At 39.3% G+C, this 21,031-nt stretch overlaps 2 protein-coding genes across 2 annotated transcripts in view; both read left to right on the forward strand.

Moving 5' to 3' along the window:
* Positions 1 to 447: 447 nt before the first annotated feature.
* On the forward strand, positions 448 to 1,625 carry LOC139741159 (uncharacterized; the record flags this gene model as incomplete). The annotated part of the gene is made up of 2 exons (XM_071651750.1): positions 448 to 687; positions 1,353 to 1,625. Coding segments are annotated over 2 exons (513 nt in total), but the record flags the coding sequence as incomplete, so codon positions are not given.
* A 3,093-nt stretch (positions 1,626 to 4,718) lies between these two features.
* Positions 4,719 to 21,031, forward strand: part of LOC139741144 (NF-kappa-B inhibitor-like protein 1) — a 30,592-nt gene continuing 14,279 nt past the window's right edge. Inside the window, exons 1-3 of the mRNA XM_071651731.1 lie at positions 4,719 to 4,998; positions 9,949 to 10,082; positions 20,411 to 20,531. Of these exons, the coding sequence (XP_071507832.1) occupies positions 4,719 to 4,998; positions 9,949 to 10,082; positions 20,411 to 20,531 (535 nt within the window). The remainder of the gene's footprint in view (positions 4,999 to 9,948; positions 10,083 to 20,410; positions 20,532 to 21,031) is intronic.

The following is a 21,031-nucleotide window of genomic DNA, read 5'->3' on the forward strand; positions in this document are numbered from 1 at the left end:
GCCTACGACCAGTCGTAGAAATTCAACATGTCAAATCTCTACGACTGGCGCTAAGACCCAGTCGTACGACCAGAAACTGGCAAGACTGTGACGTCACACTTCTAGTCTTAAGGTCATAAGACCTGTGAATCGGGGCAAAATCGTGTAGTGTGCGGCGGGCTTTAGTCATTTATAAACAATTTCTCCTGAAAATGTCATCCGAATCATTATTTTCCTAGTTATCCTTGCAAACAGATAAACAGACAGACAAACAAACAAATAAACAAACCAACGCCAGCAAAACATGGAACCTCCCTGTCTGAGGTAAATACCTGTAAAACTCAAGCAATTTTCTCCTTTTAGTGTTCAAACACGCAGGTATAGTTGCATTCACTACAAATTTAGTGTGAATATAGTCCATAAGTATTAATGATACTATATACTAAGCGAGCTCCTTTTGGGTTGTAGGACAGGTGCCCCAGCACGTCAGCGGGCTACGGGTCGTATGCCGACGATACTTTGGAGGGCAGATCGACCAATCGCATGGTGCAAGATCGCAGCAAGCTGACGAACATCTACTGCTCCAACCGACTGACAACGTTGAGCTCGCGGTCAATCAACCAGGCCGAGGAAATGCTGGACGAACTTCTCGGCGACGTGAACGCCATGATGGATTCAGCCAAGAGTATCGTGGAGGCCGCCCAGAAGGTGAGGAAGACTCATCTCATTCAGTCGAAGGGAATGGGATGTGAAAGTGATCTTTGGAACGGACAGGGTTAGGTTTGCTTCTTCCTAATTCTTTTGCTTAAGTCTGCCTTCTTCGTTTAGGACCTGAAGATTTTGGCAGACTGTAAGCTTTTCAAAGCGAGCAAGAAAATGACAGAACCCTACTAATGGTACTATTTGTGATATGTTGTACAATGATGTACTACATAATTATTTACCATTATTACTTAGCGAAATAGCTAGCGAAGTGACGGTGACGAAACAATAAATGGAGCTAGAATGATCTGGTACACTCAGTAGTCTCTGTTTATATAATGAATTATTCACCGTGTTTTTATTCACGGTGTGAAAAAAAAAATGTACCGTAGGTCTATCCTTTATTCATTTCACTATCTGCATTTCCTTTATTGATATCATTATCATTTTTGGTGCAGTAGACTCGTCAACCTTCATGTGATATTACAAGGTGCAGTTTTCGTTTATAGACTCAATGTGTCCGCGGTGTTCGAAGAGAAGTAGGTGTATCTTTACTTCTTCTTTTTTTCCAGTAGATTAACGTAACGTGAAGGTAACCCCCTCCATTACAAGAGCTTATCGGTGTTACTGACTGTATTTCTTCCTTTTGCCTCCTCTATCTTTCGGTAAAGATACGCAACCTTGTACACCAATCACTGGAGAGTGTTGACCTTCGCTGTTCGAATGTCAGCAAGCTGGGCCTCGTCGCGACGATCAAAGACTTGCGACAGGAGACTGTACGAGCCGTGATCGATGCCGACAGAGCCAACCTCCGGTTCGAGAAAGTGGCGAGCGAATTCACTCAGCTACGTCGCTGCCTCAGGCGACTTGGGGTGATACCGGCTGGACCCACGAGTTACGGGGTGCAATACACAAGTGGTCGTCACGGCTCTGGCGCCCTCTAGCGATGAAGAAATCAGACCAAAACTTTTGCCCGAGCTTGCAGGAGAATAACTCTGTCCAACCGTCATCAGAGGGAAATGAATTGAAAGCATAAAGTACATCAGAATAGTGCTTCATATTCTCCTCTTCCTCACGCAGATCGTTTTGTTTTATACTTTTGCTTCCTGAGAAGTCATCAATATCATGAGTTCACTCCAGTGTTCGGCACAATAATGACACGATGTAAAACTAATGGTTTCATGCATACGTTCTCAGCGTAATATCATTTAACCTAATGTTGTGCAAGTACCAACTGCTGCAATCCCAAAATGTTATAATCCAGCGACGACTATTTTCCTGAAAGCTACAGGATATAAATCTACGAAATATTCATATAGAAATATCCGATCATCTTGACTGAGTATATGGCTCGTTAATCGTCAAGATGAAATGCCCCTAGATATTATGAACAGTGTTTGTTGATTTATTTTATTTTTATCAGAGGAGAAGAAAATCAATATTCGTATAGGCCGCAGGCTGTCATGTTCTTGATGTCGTTGACAGTTTGCTACTTTGCACACTTGCGGTGAAAGTTATAGAAGAACAATTTGCAATGTGATAGATATTGACTCCCCCCCCCCCCCCCCCCCCCAGCTGTCGCTAGTTTTGTTCAAAAGGACGTACAAAGATAATTCGGACGCGTAGAATCTCATTCAAATGAGTGTTTGCCCCTAGCAATAATTCTTTAGACATCAAAAATATCTATGACTTTCATCTCATTGAGATTACGTAAGTAGGAAGGTAAATAACAGAAACCTGTGGACCTTATTATACCGTAGTTGATAATATGCAGCCACGGTTTGGCATGGATGCTGTCATTCATTTTGTTTGTGTCTATCAAACACTGGTCCGTCACTTTAACCCTTTCTGTGCCAGGAATCTTGGAAAGTGATTACAACGATGTGATGTAGTTTCTTTGCCAATCGGCGACACTCATACTTGAAGCACACAAAGAGTTAACCGGCCTTTCTATGATCTGTGCCTGCGACTTTAGACCGTGTGTACAACGCTACGTAATCATGCATATTGAAAGCAATGCAGGTGAAATTCCATATATTGTCGCCAAAAACCTGTGCCGTCGTACACTTGCAAACATTATGTAATCATGATAGACTTCGCTGCAAGCTGAAAGTTTAGCTGCACTGGTCATGCTGGTTGCTGGTCTGCTGTATCGAGTGTAGGTCCCTATGTATTGATGTTTTCACAAATCAATCTTACCGATGCCCTCTACGCTGAGTCTTCTTCAGCTGCATAATCAGTACTGCACCCCAAGAACAACTTGCCTCTGTACGACCCTGAACAATCGATTTCATGATGTTTGTTTAGCTGAATCATGTTATGAACCCTTTTGGTGAATAAATGATAACAATAAGCAGAATTGCATGATTTCCATTGCCTCTTATTTGCCATACAAGTCGGAGAAATAATCATAATGTGTACGGATGCGACTATCGATCGTTCATGACTTTGAATGATTCGTATTGATTCTTCAATAAGTGCGTGATTAGCCCAGGGAGGTGGTCCCTGATTAGCCCAACTGCAGATTTCTGTATGCAAGGCCGAAGACCGAGAGTAAGATAGTGTGTGTACGGAGCCTGATGAAGAATATAAGGTCTAACGCAGTGTACGTTCTTAGGGCAAAATGAATGCAGCCTTCCAGTCTCCCGCACCCCTCCTCCCGCGGTTTTGAATGTACGTGTAGTGCTATGGCTATACTGCCCTACTTTGGCAAAAGGAAGCAAGTGACATTTTCTTGAATACAATGTATTGACTTTTTTCTTGATTTGGCATATTTGAGGCATGCTCTATTTAACTGAAAATCAAAAGTTACAATTTTGGCCCATTTCTGAGATATTCGGGTGGCAAAAGGAAGCAAGTGCACAAAATTGCATGAAAAAAAATTGGCAAAAGGAAGCAAGTTACAATCTCATGATATGATTGTCACTTGCTTCCCTTTGCCAAATCATTTATATTTGCACACAATCTAAAATACTTTGGCAAAAGGGAGCAAGTAACATTCTTATGATATGATTATCACTTGCTTCCTTTTGCCAATTTTTTTATGTTTGTTACATATCTATAATATATGTTCTTTGGCAAAAGGAAGCAAGTATAACATTTTCATAATATGATTGTCACTTGCTTCCTTTTGCCATATTGTTCATGTTTGCTAAAAATCTGAAATACTATAGGCAAAAGGAAGCAAGCACAACCTCATGATATGATTGCCACTTGCTTCCTTTTGCCAAATTATTTATATTTGCACACAATCTAAAGTACTTCGGCAAAAGGAAGGAAGAGACATCCTTATGATATGATTGTCACTTGCTTCTTTTTTGCCAATTTTTTATATTTGCTACAAATCTATAATACTTTGGCAAAAGGAAGCAAGTAACATGCTCATGATATGATTGTCACATGCTTCCTTTTGCCAGATTTTTCATGTTTGCTACAAATCTATAATACTTTGGCAGAAGGAAGCAAGTTACATAATAATGAGTTTCTATGGGAATATCAAAATCCTTCGAATTGTCATAAATGCATAATTACCATAATACCATGAGTTGCACGAATACCGACATTTTTTCTCATCACAAATTTCCATGTTGAAGGGCCTATATATCCAAAAGCATATTTTCTTCATTTGTAGCATTTTGTACTTGATGTCACTTGCTTCCTTTTGCCAAAGTAGGGCAGTATAATTCCAGAGTTGTACATTCAATCCATCCAAGCTTGTTAGCTACTGGTTACTTCTACGATGAAAATTTATGGAGGCCTGTTTTGCGCTGGGAACTCTGGGACACTGTCTTGGGAGTTCGAATGACGCCCTCTATGTCATGTAGTCGCTCAATGTTTGCACACGAGCTCATCTCATCGCCTGGCATGGCCCTCGTAAAGTCGTCACAAAACTCGGTGCAGCCATCATTATTAAAGATCGCTTCTTGCTCGTCGTCCGCTCGGAGAGCCAGCCCGGCAGATTATTTTGAGTGAAATCCTTGATTGTTTTAAGACCTATTTGTCAGAGTCTTCTCGCTGAATTTCGACGTTCCTCCAGGATGGGAAAATCAACCGAAGAGAAGCTCTTGGAGTATATCAGAGAAGGGGAGGTGTTGAAGGTGAAATCCTACCTCAGAAAGCACGCCCTGCTCGACCTCAACACGATTCGACATCGGGATCAGATGCAGCGAACCCCGCTGCACATCGCCTGCGCCGCCGGGCACGAGAAGATCGTGCGCCTACTGATCAGACTCGGCGCCGACTCGGCCGTCCAAGACACCATGGGCGACACCCCGCTTCATCTAGCGCTACGGAGAGTGCTACATGGCGATGAATATGGTAAGCCTTGAGTCCATCATAAACATCAATAGGAGTGAGATACAAACGTTTTTATTCTCCATTAGCCCCTTCTTCGTTTCTTTCCTTGAATCAAAATAGCGTTATAACTATAGTAGAGCCTAGCTATCACGGGCAAGATTGTTTGTTATGTTATGAAACTTGAGGCATAATCACAGAAAGAGTTAGCGTTTATTAGGCAAACTATATTTTGCCCATAGAATTGTTTTGTTTGCTTGAGAATCAAATTCTTGTAGTAACATGTTAACAAGGGATGTCATCTATTGGAAGAAAGGGAGGAGATAAAACACGTATTGGTGAAGACTTTATAATTTGCTACTGTTTACTTCCGTTCATTTTTTTTTCTTTCAGCATCTTGCTTCATTGAAGATCATCCAACATTAATAAACATTTCATTCAGTTACTACAAATCCATCATTCTTTGCCTCACATCCCCCTATAAGATAAAATCAATTAATAAAACGTGAAAAAAAAAGCAAAAAGTGTCAAGTCGTTAGTTCTGCTACGACACAATGATTCCCGCAATAAGCTCGGCAATCAAACAATTCGATTAATCGCAATGCAGACATTATGCAGTATAACTTTTATCATGTCCAGTTATTGGCTGCAGTTTTTAGTTTGTTTTGTTATAACAAAATACTGAACCGTTCATGGGCCCCCTTTTCAATTCACAACAGAACAGCTGCAAGTGGCTGGAATACAGGCCAAGTGATATTGTTTAGGGGCCGCCGAGTCCAATGTCAAGGATCAATAGATAGCCAACTGTATTAATTAATCTATGAAGTGAAGGACACTGCATCATAATGATAGTAAATAAAATACAGCCGGTTGTTATGTGGACGAATACTATCATTTCTATGTTGAATTATGAATTACCTTTTCTTAAGACTGTGTTTTAACGAGATAATTCAGAATGGCTGGTCAAGGTTGAGGGGGTGCATGAAGAACATTGAAAACCCATCAGCCTTTACATAATTACACAATCGAAAATGGTATGACGATACACATACAACTCCCCCAACAAAGCGATAACACAAGCTATACAGTGTGTCTCTAAAAAAAGTAAACCCAACTTCAACAGCAAATTTTCAGAAAATTATAAAATATTTGCACATTATTTTTTCGTGGTTAGATAGTCCAATAAGTGCTCTATCCAATGATACCACGTAGGTTATGTAATTCTCATGCATGACTGAGCACGATTCAACTTAGTGAATGGGTGTGAAATCATCACTGTGGCAAGTTATTTCTTGCTATTGTCATGCATTCAGGGCATATTTGAAGTTAAATTTTTGTCACATGGGCCTATGATTACATAACAACTTCAGCAAAGGTTGTTCCTGACACATTCACACTTCACATGCTTTCCAAACATGGTACAGTTGACAATTGAGCAGAGAGTATTCCTGGTAACTCGATACCAGGAAACAAGAAGTTTCGTGGAAGTTCAAGAGGCTTTTCGGGTGCAGTTCCCCGACAGGCAGCCTCCAACAAAGAGAGCCATCTGGTACAATGTGAGAAAGTATGCTGATCACGGAACTTGCCACAGTGATGACTTCACATCCATTCACTAAGTTGAATCATGCTCAGTCATGCATGAGAGTTACATAACATACGTGGTATCATTGGACAGAGGACTTATTGGACTATCTAACCATGAAAAAATAATGTGTAAATATTTTATAGTTTTCTGAAAATTTCCCGTTGAAGTTTGGTTTACTTTTTTAGAGACACACTGTACATCGAATGCGAAGAAGGGTTTATTCAAACGTTGAACCCTCCACCCTCTTCTTATGGGGTAAATTTAGGGTTATTCCCAGGGCTTTCCCGTTAGTATAATGCCCTTGTGCACTTGCAGTCACGGGGAAAACTCCACGGCAAGATGCAATTTGCCACGAATTACCCTACTTATTATCTGACGCATATAGAACAACATGTTACTCACAACTTGGGCACAAAACGATGACATAAAACAGGCACAGAGGCATATTCTGATTCCCTTCCCTTCCCTCAGAGCAGGTAAAAGTGTCCAATGAGGTTATCAAGTGAAGAGAAATGAGAGTCTGAGAGTAAGAGAGGGAGAAAACAAAAACACATTTTCTATAAATATTATAACACCCATGATTTTAAATGATTTTATGAAACCGCCGTTTTACACTTAGTGTCGAAGGGGACAGCCGAATTTAAATCGATTGAAATCAGCGAATAATAATAAGGATACGTCCTGATTACATACAACTGTAAAGAAAAAAAAATGGTGACAAAAACAAAACACTGAAATGCTCTGTTTGGCCTGAGAATGACATTGTGAAATCCCTCAATGGGCTTCCAGAAAATTCTGTCACAGTATCTGAAATCCGCAAAGAGTGTGTTCTGCTCACGATCTCTCTCCCTCTCTCTCTCTCTCTCTCTCTCTTTATTTCTCCCTCTTATTTTTTTTCTCTCTGTATCTTTCTGCATGTTCATATAGTATGTTTTATCTGTATTGATGTAGATACAATGTGTGGAACACAATGCACGTATTTATGATATACAAATAGTCGGACTCTACACTTACTACCAGCATATTTGTGATTATGTCTTGATTATTCAGATTTTAGTTTGTTTTCAAGGCTCTCTATCATATATAGATATATCTTATATAATATAAGTGTGTGTGTGTGTCTGTGTGTATGTGCGTGTATGTGTGTATACCATTATATATAGCATCTATATACAACATACTATTTTTATCCAAGATTATACAATATGGAGTTCAAGCGCAGTTAATGGATTGTATGCTTCACATTTTGTCTCGCAGTAACAACAACAAGAGAACCAATATACCTACCTGCTATAATAAAGTCAGTAAAGTCCCTGTCTTTAATTTTAATTGGGCAAATCCGACATGTAGTGTCGGGATATCCTCAACAAAACTTCACCGCCAGGGAAGCATTTCACTGTTACAAATTAATGGACTTCCCTCGAATGAAGTTCGCATTGCAACGAAAGCTCGGCTCCTTTTACTGAGGGAAAACGAAAATCTTGTCATGGATCTCAAACGAATACCACATCTGCGTTTTCCTGTTTTGGTTCGTGCGCAATATTTAAAAAATTTTGTAATCATGTTTGCCAACAGAGGCAAAATTATGCAAAGGTTTCCCCATCGTGCGATAAGGTTACATTATCAACTTTCTATAAGAGCCTGTTTTAGCGGAGATAGTACAGCATTCAGCAAACCATGGTTCATGAGCGTCTTGATGGAAGAAGAGAATAGCATTTTATCACTATCGTCTTTGTTTGTTGTCGTTTTACTATTATTTGTCCATCCTTTCTGCCAATTGGTCATGTAAACACTGCCAAAGTAAGTAACGTACATCGTCGATTGTCACACGATGTCATTGTAAAGAAATTATTATTCGCTTAGCTAACTAAAAATTTAAAATAATGACATTGAAGGAGAAAAAAGGGGGTTGCTTGGACAAGCTACGAAAGACGGTGGCAAGAGAAATATGACAGCAACACCAACTACAACAAAGAGCTGAAATTCTGCAAAGTGTTTTTTTTTTCAAAATATCCCACGTAATCTCTAATTATTCCAACAGCGTGAGGGACATCGTGGCAACCGCTGTTCAATACATAGGTCTTAGCCAAGGTCTTCGTTAATCTTTGTTAATCCTGCTACCGATGGGGCCGTGGAGCTATCCCTTTGTCGCTCAATCCAGCGATATCAATTAGATTAATAGATAGATATTATATAGAACGAGAGAGTTTGCAAGAGAGAGAGAGAGAGAGATACGTCACAATGTCATGAACTTTCACTCGTAAGTGACTATTCTAAACACTGTATCAAAACTAGCATTGTTGGCCTTATACAGAGGATTCTTTTTTTTTCCTTTTGAAGTGCATTACACTTTACATGTTTTAGTCATCAATTTCCTCGTCATTCAACGAAGTGAAATCAGCAGCAACAACAACATCAGAATCATGTATACAACAAACTGGCAATGACATTTTTAAACCCTCTGTATTTCTTGTTTACTGCGCTTTGGGGAAGGGGAAGGTATAACATACCAACCTGTTCAAACCAAAAAAAAAAATCACAAAATCTCTTCTACTTTATATATATTACTGCGAGTTTTACCTTTTTCCATAATACCGGAATATATGTTTATATAATAATTATATATATATATATATATATATATATATATTATATATATATATTTGCTGCTGATGACCTAATTATTTTTTCTTCTTTGAATTACGTAGCATACTATGGGTCAAACTCATAACGTTGTCACAAAAGTTATGTATAATGGTGTAATAGCAGTCAGCATGTTTAATTGTTATTTTCTTATACAGTCAAATTATTTTCTTTATTAGTCCCGGCGTTATACATATTAGTCAGAATTTCTGGTTTTCATTGTGCAGGGGAGAAACCTTATAGCCATGCACGTGATATTCCTTTTATCTGGCTCTGCGATATTGCAGTATGATATTCATGTCAGTGCTGTTGTGACGAATCACGTGCTTTCCCCGTGATTTAAAACTCTCACGTGAAAGATTTACAATGAGACACGAAGTATTTAAAGCTGTATAGATTGTATCTGTAATTGCGCACAGCAGAGAGAGAGAGAGAGATAAAAAGAAAACATCAGATTGGTTAAGTTTGACCCGCACATAGTACGGATTAAGTTATGGATGCCGCCGGGGTTTCGCGACTCACTCATCCACCAGAGATGGGGGCTAGTCCGGGGAAACAAAGATGAGACATATCTCACATTCTATTTTAGGTTTATGTATACCTTAGTGTGTATGTGTTTGTGTGTGTGTGTGTGAATTTGTGTGTTGAGATCTTAGACAGAAAATGTCTTAAATGTACAATCCATTACAAAAAAAAAGAACAAACAAACAAACCTTTATCTTTGTCTGACTCGACTTCATTTTCAGCCTTCGCCGAAATTGTCATCCCGATCCTGGAGCGCAGTCCCCGCACGGTGATCGACGTCAGCAACAACACCGGCTTCACGCCACGACAGATGATGAACGAAACCAACAGCAAATGGCAGTTCGTGACACTCACGGTAAGTAAATTTGGCACCACGGAAAACAGTCATGCGACCAGGAAAGTGGGCGTGTTCGCTTCGCGACATAAAAATGTCTCTGCTATTCTCACATTTGTTCTACCTATCCCTGTCGGCTGCTCCCTGGCCCACTGTAACTTGCCGTTCTCCATCTCAATCTCTCTTGCTCATTCTCTTTTGACACTCTAGTCGCCATCATGTCTTCTCTCGTATTCATAAACCTCCTCTCTAAAGCATTCCTCTCTTTCTGTTAGATACCGTCATCCTTCATCCTTCAATAAAGCATTAAGACTGTATTGCGTAGTACCTCTGTAAAATTATAAAAGGGGAGTAGATACAACTCACACACTTTTACATCGTCACAATAACAATCTATTTTCATCTAAATTTAACAATGCTCTGATACGTGGCTGCAGTACCACACTGTCTTATCTGTTTAAAACCACGTAAAACACATCTTGCTCTTAACGCAATAATGGGTAAGCTATAATATAACAGAGATTCTATGGAAATTGACAAGATATTAACTTCTGTAAGCCATGTATGTAGCGTGGGAGACTTCCTTCTACCCGTTTCCTTAGTCGATTACATATGTATGTAACTTTTGGACCATTTGAAACTGGATGGGAGTGAAATGAAATAGTGGCGCCATGGTAATTGTTGGTGATTATTGAATGGCAACTTAAATCTTTGCCCCGTATTTTATTGAGACCTTGTTTGCATGGTCATTGCGCTTTCGTTCCAAATATATTCTGCTGGAAAGTCTAGTAGAAGCCATGAAAAATCGTCACGTAGTCAATCAATTCTGGCAAGAAGACGAGGTTAGGTTCTTAAAAATTCGGACAAACACTAGTCCGCAGCCAACTACAGATGTCGGAGGGTGCGAACGACATTTCTGTCACTTAGTTCATGCAAAAGTTAAACGAGTATCTTAAATTACAAATACTATCCTTCGCACAAATTTTCTAGCGAGCAGGACGCAAACGTAATTCATCCTTTTTTTTCCCCCAAACAGAAAGAGAAGTAAAGGCAGTTAGAAAACAGAAATTATTCCTCGGAGGTCTCACATCGGCATCGTAATGATTATCCCATTTACTCAAGAGACATCCATCTCTCCTTGAAGTTTGGCCGTGAATTAGTAGATTAGGTGACAGCACAGCTGAAGATGGGGTAGGCGTGTCACGTAAAGCAGATCTTATCGTTTCCATGGAAACTAATCACTTTGGAGAGTTCTGCCTCGTTTGCATAGTATCGTCTGAGAGGTCAGAAATCGGAACAAACATGAAATGAGCGGAAATATCCCGCACTTGCTTTGCGGTGCAAGCAGTATACCCTGCTCGTATCCTCGTACGTAGGCCCGTATCATCGTGCTTACAAATGCCGTGGTATATGCGTCCCTCTGCAAAGCTCACATCATATTTTACTCCTAAGGGTGGGATTTCACGGAGCACGCGAACGATTTGCGAAGGACGCGAATGACAAAATCCAACATTCGGAAAAGTTTTTCTCCGAATGTGTTCCGACAATGAAGCCGAAAACTATTCTTGCGCAATTTGTGCGAAGTTCCCACGACGTTTGTGCGATTGTCGTGTGTATCATTGCTAAAGTACAGCATGTTACGTACACGAAGAACACGCGACGGAAATGCGAACAACGAAAAATTTTCATGGGAGAAAATGTAGCAAGGAGAGGTGGAAGCAATAAAAAAAAAAGATCAACTCAAATCAGCTTTCTTGAGTTGATTTTTTTTTTCTTTCCTCTATTTCTCTTTTCGTTTTCTCTCATTTCTCTATCGTGTGTTTGCCTACATTTTTTCCCCTAGGACGTATCTCCACTAGTAAAGCATTTGATCTTTTTTTTTTGGCAGTTCCTCCAACACATAATCTCTATAGTTCAAATGAAATTTACATACTTAAGATTACATACTTATATTCTGCGAATTTTTTTTTTGTATATCAAATATTCTTTCTCTTTGCTAGTCTATAATTTCTTTTGTTACTATAGTTGTTAATAATTGTTTGATGTTTAGATGTATGCTACGATTTCTATTTGCAGAAAACGTACAGGGCATACATCCCCCAAACGTGCGCTAAACGTTCGCGAGAATGTCTCAAAAGGTACGCGAACAGTTTGCGATTACGTCGTAAAATGATCGGAAAAACTTCGCAGATTTCGCGTAACATACGCGAGACATTCTCAGAAGCTTCGGAGTCTGTTTGGGGTTTCACGAACATTTTGCGAACATCGCGCGTGTCTTGCGAAGGTCTTGCGCATATGACGAAGCTTTAAAGACACTTTCGAGAACAATTCACGAGCAAATCCCGACTAAGTGTGCGGAAAAGGTTCGCGAAAAATTTCAAACTTTTTTGAAATTCTCGCCGAAGTAAAAACGACATTCGCGAACAATTGACGACGCTTCCGAACCCTCACATTTGTTTGGCGATCTTTTGCAGACTAAAATGCGAATGCTGGATTTTGCCATTCGCGTCATTCGCAAATCGTTCGCGTGCTCCGTGAAATCCCACCCTTAACAATTATTACAGTAACAATGTTTGTGCCTTGAAGCACTTTTCTGTACTTCAAAGGTTTGCCGCTACTAAAGGCAGGATCTGCAAAGTAATTTGAAATAACATCAGACGTTAAAATTCCTAAGTGTTGTCGCATTTGCTGCAATTATCATAATTTGCAATCATAGCATATAATGTCCAGTGATGTTGATGAGGCGAAATTTCGCTAAGAAAACTGAGAAAAGATTGATTCCTGAAATCTAAAAAGAAACAAAAACTCCCGTTCATAAGTGCGCTTTAGTGAAAGGAGTTTGACAGATAAGCTTGTGGAGCGACGAAAGCATCGCCTCAAACATTACTTTGCGTATTGTGATTGCTAACGATAACAATGCTATATCATGTATATGGAAACATGTTTAACTTACCTGCTAAACATGATCCTTCAGAATGCCCCTTGATTCAACAAGCTTTTCAACCTATAGCTTTTGTCCAATATGACGTGAAGAATATATTCAAGTAAACAGAATTGAACAACTTTGATTATCATTGGACCAAATAAAATGAACAATTATACTCTAATATTCTTGAAGCTTAACCCTATTCTAACTGGGGGGGGGGGGTGGAATTGACCCCACCCCCTCGACATTTCGCGCCACGATTCCGCAACGCGCAAAGATTTTGCCGCGTCGTTTCATGACTTTTTTCATTGAAGTATCTTGCATATTTTGAGACCAAATTTGCGACGTCCAGGTACACCGTTCTGAAGTGACGCAATGTTTTGCATATGCATGTCAACCCGAAAACAGCTCAAATTCATGATTTCGTGTGCGAATCCAATGCAAATTGTGTGTGGTTTTTTTTTTAATTGATATAAATTAGATTATTTTAACTTTTGAACATTGCAATTAATCAATTCTAATGTAGATAAGCTTGAAAAAGTGCCTGCAACAAATTTTGGCAAAAAAAATAGAAAACAAAAGGTCGAAAAAACAATAAAATACATAAAAAATTAACAAAACAATAAAAAAACTAAAGAAATTGATTTTGATTGCGCTATTGTTTTACAAGAAAATTGTTTGATGTGTCTTGAGGAACTCTGACACAAAAATTTAGCAATCCTTCATTCTTTTTGATGGAGTTATAGGTGAAAATATGATTTCATGCGTAAATTCGCATAATTAATTTATTAAAAAAATATAAAATCAACATTTTTCTATTGTATGACCATGTAATCTTTTAGTTGACATCCGGCTCTATGTTCAGGCAAAATTTTGCGGCGATCGCGCGATCGGCGGCCGAGATCTGAAGGGGGGGGGGGTCAAATTGACCCCCCGCCCCCGTAAAAACTTGGTCTCAAATAGCCCAGTTAGAATAGGGTTAACATGATGCGAGTTAAACTCCACTCCAGAAATCATCATGGATACGGTTCCATACGACGGTTATGATGAGTCGAAAATGACGTCTGGAAACACCGTTATGCGAGCAAATCTAAGGCATGGGAGGCGTGCGAGGCCATAGATTTAATCTTTCGAACTCATTTACAGAAATTACGTGTCTGCATGCGATCAATATTAGTGTTTTGGGAAAACACATAAACTTTTGAATTTCCCAAGTTTCTTTCACTCTTGACAGGATTTTTAGGAAACTTACATTCAAACTTTGTGTGTTTGACTTTACCCATTTGTGTATGTTACAATCAATATGAACGTGTATATGGGCAGCATTTTAACTTCTATCAGCCAAGATCTTATCTTATTCCAGTATATCGAAAAGATAGACTATAAACTACAGCTTTCGACGCTTCCAAGTCAAAATTATTGTAGATAAACTGTCCTGTCTTCTTCACGAGTCTTCGGACCTTTAGCACAAATTAGAGGTTTAATTATAGCTGTGGAACTACATCAGTTTCCGATGATGGTATAACGCCTGAAATGCTTGCAGGTGTTTTTAACAGTTGCGCCCTTGCTGTCGATATCGTGAAAATGTTTGTTGCAGGTTGCAGTTGTTGCAAATCACTCTACGAAACGGGCATTTGTCCATGGCCCACTGGCATTTTGCCCGTTTTCGATATTTTCCGGATGGTCGCTCGTGGAATATTACAGAGTATTTTGACCGTTCTAATTTTTGGTCTTTGCTTTTTGATGTCCACGTCGCCTTCGCCAAGCCAAATCACGAGTTTTCCCTCTGGTGTGTATGCCCAGCTGGTAATATTTTAAAGCATATCCCGTGTCCATGATCCGTATCGCAATTCCTTGACAACGCCAAATAGCCAGCACCCATTCACCCCGCCAACACAGGCACATTTTATTTTTGGCGCGCATTTCCGCTGTGAATGCACGTGTCTGCATTTCAAATTTTAAACAAAAACGAATCAAATGTCTTGCAAGAAAGTATAATTGGATAAGCCTTAGAACAGTCATGACAGTACAGATCAAAAGAACGGGACACACAGATGACAACGGTGTTTATTTAGAACAAAATTAGTGTGTACTTTGAACGGATAGTTTGTTGGATATAAAACCATTTTTTTTTTTTGCAATATAGGTATAGCAGTCCAATCAATATAACTTTTGGCAAATTCATATATACATCTACAGACTGCTATATAAGATCTTTCGCCGATCTTTAAAAAGTCAAATAAGGAGTCGATTTTAGAGTTACAGCCACTATAGTATGCAGACCTAGACACTCTACTGTTACACACACAGAGCTACTTGTTTGTTGTATATCGAAATATTGCACAGTCTTACTATTCTTTAAAAAAAATCTTTAAATGAAAGATCTTTGTAAATCAGGGGCCCGTTGCATAAAACTTACCGTTGAATTTCAATGGTAACTACCATCAAAATTAGGCGTCACAGCCAATCAGCATCAAGGATTATAAAATTTACCGCTAATTTGAAGACTTACCGCTAGAAAGGAGCGGTAAGTCCAGCGGTAAAGGTTTTATGCAACAGGGCCCTGATCACATTGCATGTCGATCCGTGTGCAGTACACTTACACATAATATAGCAAGCTAGCAAGTCTTACTTACTGCCGTTGTATTCTGTGAGAAACACACAAAAATTTCTCAGTTAGTTTGGAAAGATGGTGGTGGGGATGAGAATATTATTTGTTTTACTTTGTTCAGACTTTCAGGAAAACATCTCTCGATCTAAACATGGTGATATTTCAAACATTTAATATCGTGCCATCCGCTGTGTGTTTAAAGAATATCAAACTATGAAAGAAAAACAAATTATTGTCAGTTTATTCGTACAACCTCAATAAGCAGATGGCAAAATACGTCTACGAAACTAACATGATTTCAAAGTCAGACAAAATTCAAATGATTTCCTTTGTTTCAAACAGTGTAAAATCCTGCCGTCTGCCCAGGATATTGCCACTAGTTTTCCCGATTTCTATCATCATGTCACAATCTTCATCCCATTCTAACCCAGAGTTTTGATGTGTCATAATTATGTCTGTCGCTTGACTGGAAAAGAGGCGAGTCTTGTAGATTGTCTTTTCACTGTTATGCAACGATGCGCGCGCAGGCGCCTGATGACGTCATGGAATGTTCGTCATTCAAGTCTAGACACAATTCTCCCCTAGGGTCTGTCGAGTTTCTCTGAAGACAAAGTCGACAGAATGTCAACACAAGAAATGTTACTGTTCCAGATCTGTCATGGCAGATGTATTTATACATCTTCACTTGCACATTCACGGACAAATCGAACCAAAATAGAAAAGTTAATGGACTTTGAGTGTTTCATATGTTTGTCTAGGTCAGTGACATCGGTGATGATGTCATGAAAAATGATTATCTATACAAAACGATGATGCCATCCCCTCACAATTCTTCCTATAGTTTGTCCATAAACTTATTACAAAGTGTCTTTTTTACCTACAATATCATTGCTATCTTGTCACTATTCTACACAATTATTTGATTTAATGATGTATAATAGCTTTCTCCTGAACTTTATGTCGAAAAAAAAAACGCCTTGTGAAATTGGTGAACAAGTCAGTGGCATACTTCTAAGGCCGTGACATGCGTTTTATGGACTATAAACAACATCTCTGCTCTAGGAGGAAATATATGAAAGTTCAAGATTCCTGAACTTTTCTCTATTAAACTTGTCCGATTTTCGTGAAATTTTCACTCTACTGTTGTTTATTTCATCCACTCTGTGTGCTGAACTGAACTTGATCGTGGCATGAATATTGACTTTAATATCCCTATATAGTAACGCTCGATACGTCGCCGGTGCGCCGAGATCGGATCATCACAGTACTTCCGTCAAAGTATACAGACTCTTCGCATCATCCCACCATCGCGCAAACCAATAAACAGTGTCTGTTAGCAGCCCTCAAGTACGCATGAACGTAGTTCAAGAACATGCACAGACATACGAGGATTGCTTTGGCATTATTCACTGGTGCAAGGTTATAATGGTTGTCTGTCCAAACACATGCCAAGTATTTCCTCTTCTTCTTCTTCTTCTTCTTCTTCTTCTTCTTCTTCTTCTTTCTCTTCTCCTCCTCCTCCTCCTTCTCCTCCTTCTCCTCCTCCTCCTTCTTCTTCTTTTTCTCCTTCTTCTTCTTTTTCTTCATCATCTTTAAAACTTCATGCTGTTCTTAGTCATATTCATTTTAACTACGTAACAGTGAAGAACATTTTGATGGGCCATCTTTTGCTGTTTTGCAAGTGAATAATGCATTCTGGAAAGCCAGTGTTACTACGCTAAACTGGCGATGTCAACGGAAATATAATGACATGTATAACTATATAGGCCTATATCTATTTTCAGCAGAGGTGTTATTAATGCAAAATAGCAACAACAACAACAACAACAACAACAAAAGAGTGCATAATCTTCAATACAGAGCAAACTGACTGCACCCCTGTCCTTAAGGGACGGCTATGCACTGCCCTCAAACTTCGTTTCACGCATCGGCATGTGCTAAAGACTGTAGGAGTGGCGTACATCCTTGCTGGTTTATGGGTTAATCAGGCCCAAATCCTGTCCCCTCAATGCGAGCACCCTGCTGCTATTGTCGTAACACAACATCCAGCACTAATCCTCCGTACTCATTTCAGGTCACGAATGAAGTATGAAAAATATTTGAAACACCTATAGAATTCAGTTGATCACAAGATGTCTTGCTTTTTTTGTTTGTTTGTTTTCCTGCTTGTTTCTTTGTTTCTTTGTTTGCTTCTATGTTTTCTCCTAGGTCGTGGCTATGGCTACTCTTAAAATTGTTATCTTTTATGTCCCTTTGTTCTGGGTTTTTATTTTTGATATTTGTTTGGCCTTGCCATGAAATGCACAGGGACCCTTTGGAGTATGGAGTGCCAACTGGCATGTGATGACGCAGGCAATAGCTATTAGGTATCGTGCTAAAACATGAGTAAGACTTCCATTATCCAACACCAAGGCTGGGTTATTTATGGTCAAAACTCTCCCCCGTATTTCCAAAAGTTTTTAAAGAATCGCCAAGCTTTATAATTATTCACAATAGAACAGGATGAATAACCTAATTACTAGTTCCAGATAGACCGATACCAGACCCCGTAAACACGCCAGCTCACAACACGTACAGGTATATACACAGACGGGAATAATTTTCTCACGTCTTTATAGATCTCTGTTTAAGCCGAGGTGGATAGTTACTATCTCCTTCCATGTGTAATCCCACTGTTCCCCCAAATGTAATATGAAAGTCTCATTGCAATGGTTAGTGGGGTTGTTGCGCGTTTCTATGTACGATATATGAGCCATCAGTCGGCACCGAAGCCGTCAAGTTACGAGAAGGGGAACAGCCTCGCTTAGGGCCGTGCCTCGCTGAGTAGCGCCAGAGCGTAGTTACCATGACAACGGTGCTTAAGACGTCTACACCATTATCCGTCGCTATACTGATGATTTGGGGAATTACACTCTAATTCTGCATTTCCTTTAAAAAGGCTTTACCTGCCTTTGTGCTGCTCAATCTTAATCGCCTGAGATTTAGGAATACGGATGCATTTCATTCTTATTTGTATTCTAAAGTTTTTGTTTCATCATGCTCCCGTCGTATATCATCACTTTCCTTTCTCCATTTCTCCCTTACTGCAATCCAGTCTTTTATTTTCTTTTGTTTTACTTCCGTACGCATGTTGTTGTTGTTGTTGGACTGTGTGAATGGTACACACGAAGTTACACAAACCTGTATGTTTTTGCACACACGCACAAACATGGGATATGGTTACAGACAGAGAAATATAAATAATACATCACGTTCGATTCGCAATGTATCTTGATATGGAGGTAGGTCGGTAGTTCAGATCACAGCTTACATTTAAGTTAACCAACGGCGTGCACCACATAGAATTACCTCCTCCCCCCCCCCGCCACCATCACTCTTTTTTTTCCCAATACAAATATCCTAATGTCCAATGTGGCTGCCAATAGGTTTTCCAAATCTCGAAGAATAATTTAGTACCTAAACATAGCAAAGGTAGTTTAATTCCAGTTGATAATCGGCAGTCATTCAGTAGGTATAAAGCGTTTTGAAAATGACTTGCCATTCATTCATCACATTTCACCATGTTCCTCTTCTTTTTTATCTTTTTGTTGCTGTAAAATTACGCCCTTCTCTTATTTCAAATTTAGCTCTATTGGTCCTTTGCATTGCCAATTTATGTTCTTCTTTAGTTGTTACATTTCTAATGTGTTTGTTCCATGCAGTAAATTGACATACCGACTCACTGCAAAACAGCTCTGAGACTGATAGTGATTTTCAAAACCGTATTTTATACAACAGACAAACAACAACTTATCATTTTAGTCATTTCATCAAAACAATTTTCTTGAAAGTTATATTAGCCAGTCTTCGGAGCATGTTGTTATAATATACTATTTTCTTAGATATCGGCAGTTAAATGCCCGTTTTTGCCTCCATAAAGTATATAAATATACTATCATAGTCGCCTTGTAAATGATTTGCTCTCTTCATTTCTGTCAGCTGACGAAAATATTCACGTCCATCTGTTTCATGTATATAAGGCAGTAAGGTCTGTGAAGTCGGCACAATATTTTGGAGTGCAGAACTGCGGATATTTCACAAAATGCAGCGCATCAATCAACAGACGCAATCAATGCGGATTTGTGGCAGATCTGATATTAGCCTCTTGCGCGCATGCGCAGACCGCAGTCTCATTAATTCGGCAATCCCGCAACATTAATGTGCGTCGATGAGGGATGAAGATTAGCGGATCCTTGATACTTCGTACGTGATGTTTATCAATGACATTGCGTGTACGCGAGAGATAGTGCGTGTCGGAAAGTAATACGAGGGGCACGTAATCAATGTAAGATTAACAGGGATTGTCAAGTTATCCTTTTGTAGGAAGTATGAAAGTCACATTATTCCGAAAACTCTGCAAAACAGCGGAAAAGAATCAATTCCGTTCTCTTTTAATCTCTCTTTTACAGAGCAAAACTTAAAGGCGCCTATAAGAAATTGTAAACAGCATTGTATTGTGTGTGTGTGTGTGTGTGCGTAGAGAGGGGGGAGAGAGAAAGAGAGAGATACATGATAATTATGATCTTGTATAATACATACATGATATACATGTGCACATGTATGTATGACTTGTGTGTTCCTGCTTGTACGTTAATTTTAATGTATACTAGTATGAATTTAGAACACAATTATCACACGCTATATTTATGAAGTTTTTCAGTTGTTCTATAACTCGCTGTATATATTATGCAGGAAGTTCAGAACGTAAGTATATAGTTGCTGCCAGACCATGATAATCCATGCACTCCTTTTGTCTATTATTTCTCTTTTTAGGACTTAGAAAGTCACCTGACACGTCGGCATGAGGAGAGGAAGAGTGAGAAGGAGCCGCAGTGGAAAATGGTGGACGATGACCCGGAAGATAAGGTCATGTGGGAGCATGACTGCTGGGAAGGTGAAATTTTGTCATTTCTTTTATAATCTATAGAATAATTGTGTGTTTATAGGTCAGGAATGATGTTTTGCACGCTTACAATTTGAGATCACATTATATTGAACTGTTTTCATATCTAAACCTATATTTTGTTACTCGTACCGCTAATTAATTTTGTAATTACTAAGTGCTCATGTTGCAAGTGTGAAATATTTGGTATGCTACATAGTGAAGTGAAAATTTTCTCTCTGAATACGCTAGACTTTGACCGACAAGATAGCGCGAGACCATAGGCCTATTATGGGGTCTATAGACCACTTCTGTCGGAGTCACAGTGCCGAATCCTAGGACTCCGGTCCTGGTCTAAACGCTAGCCACCCGTCTGTATATTGCTTAGCCTTGGTCATGACCAAATCTGGTCTAGCCCTGCTGATAAATGCTTTAACCTAAGCTATCCGTGATCATGGCGATACACAGACTGGAGCCTAGAGCCAGGAGCCAGAGCAATAAGAACGGGGCTC

This window comes from Diadema antillarum, unplaced genomic scaffold (genome assembly GCF_040938485.1).
Source record: "Diadema antillarum isolate AM-2024a unplaced genomic scaffold, OU_Dant_1.0 seq00000906_RagTag, whole genome shotgun sequence".
Lineage (NCBI taxonomy): Eukaryota > Metazoa > Echinodermata > Echinoidea > Diadematoida > Diadematidae > Diadema > Diadema antillarum.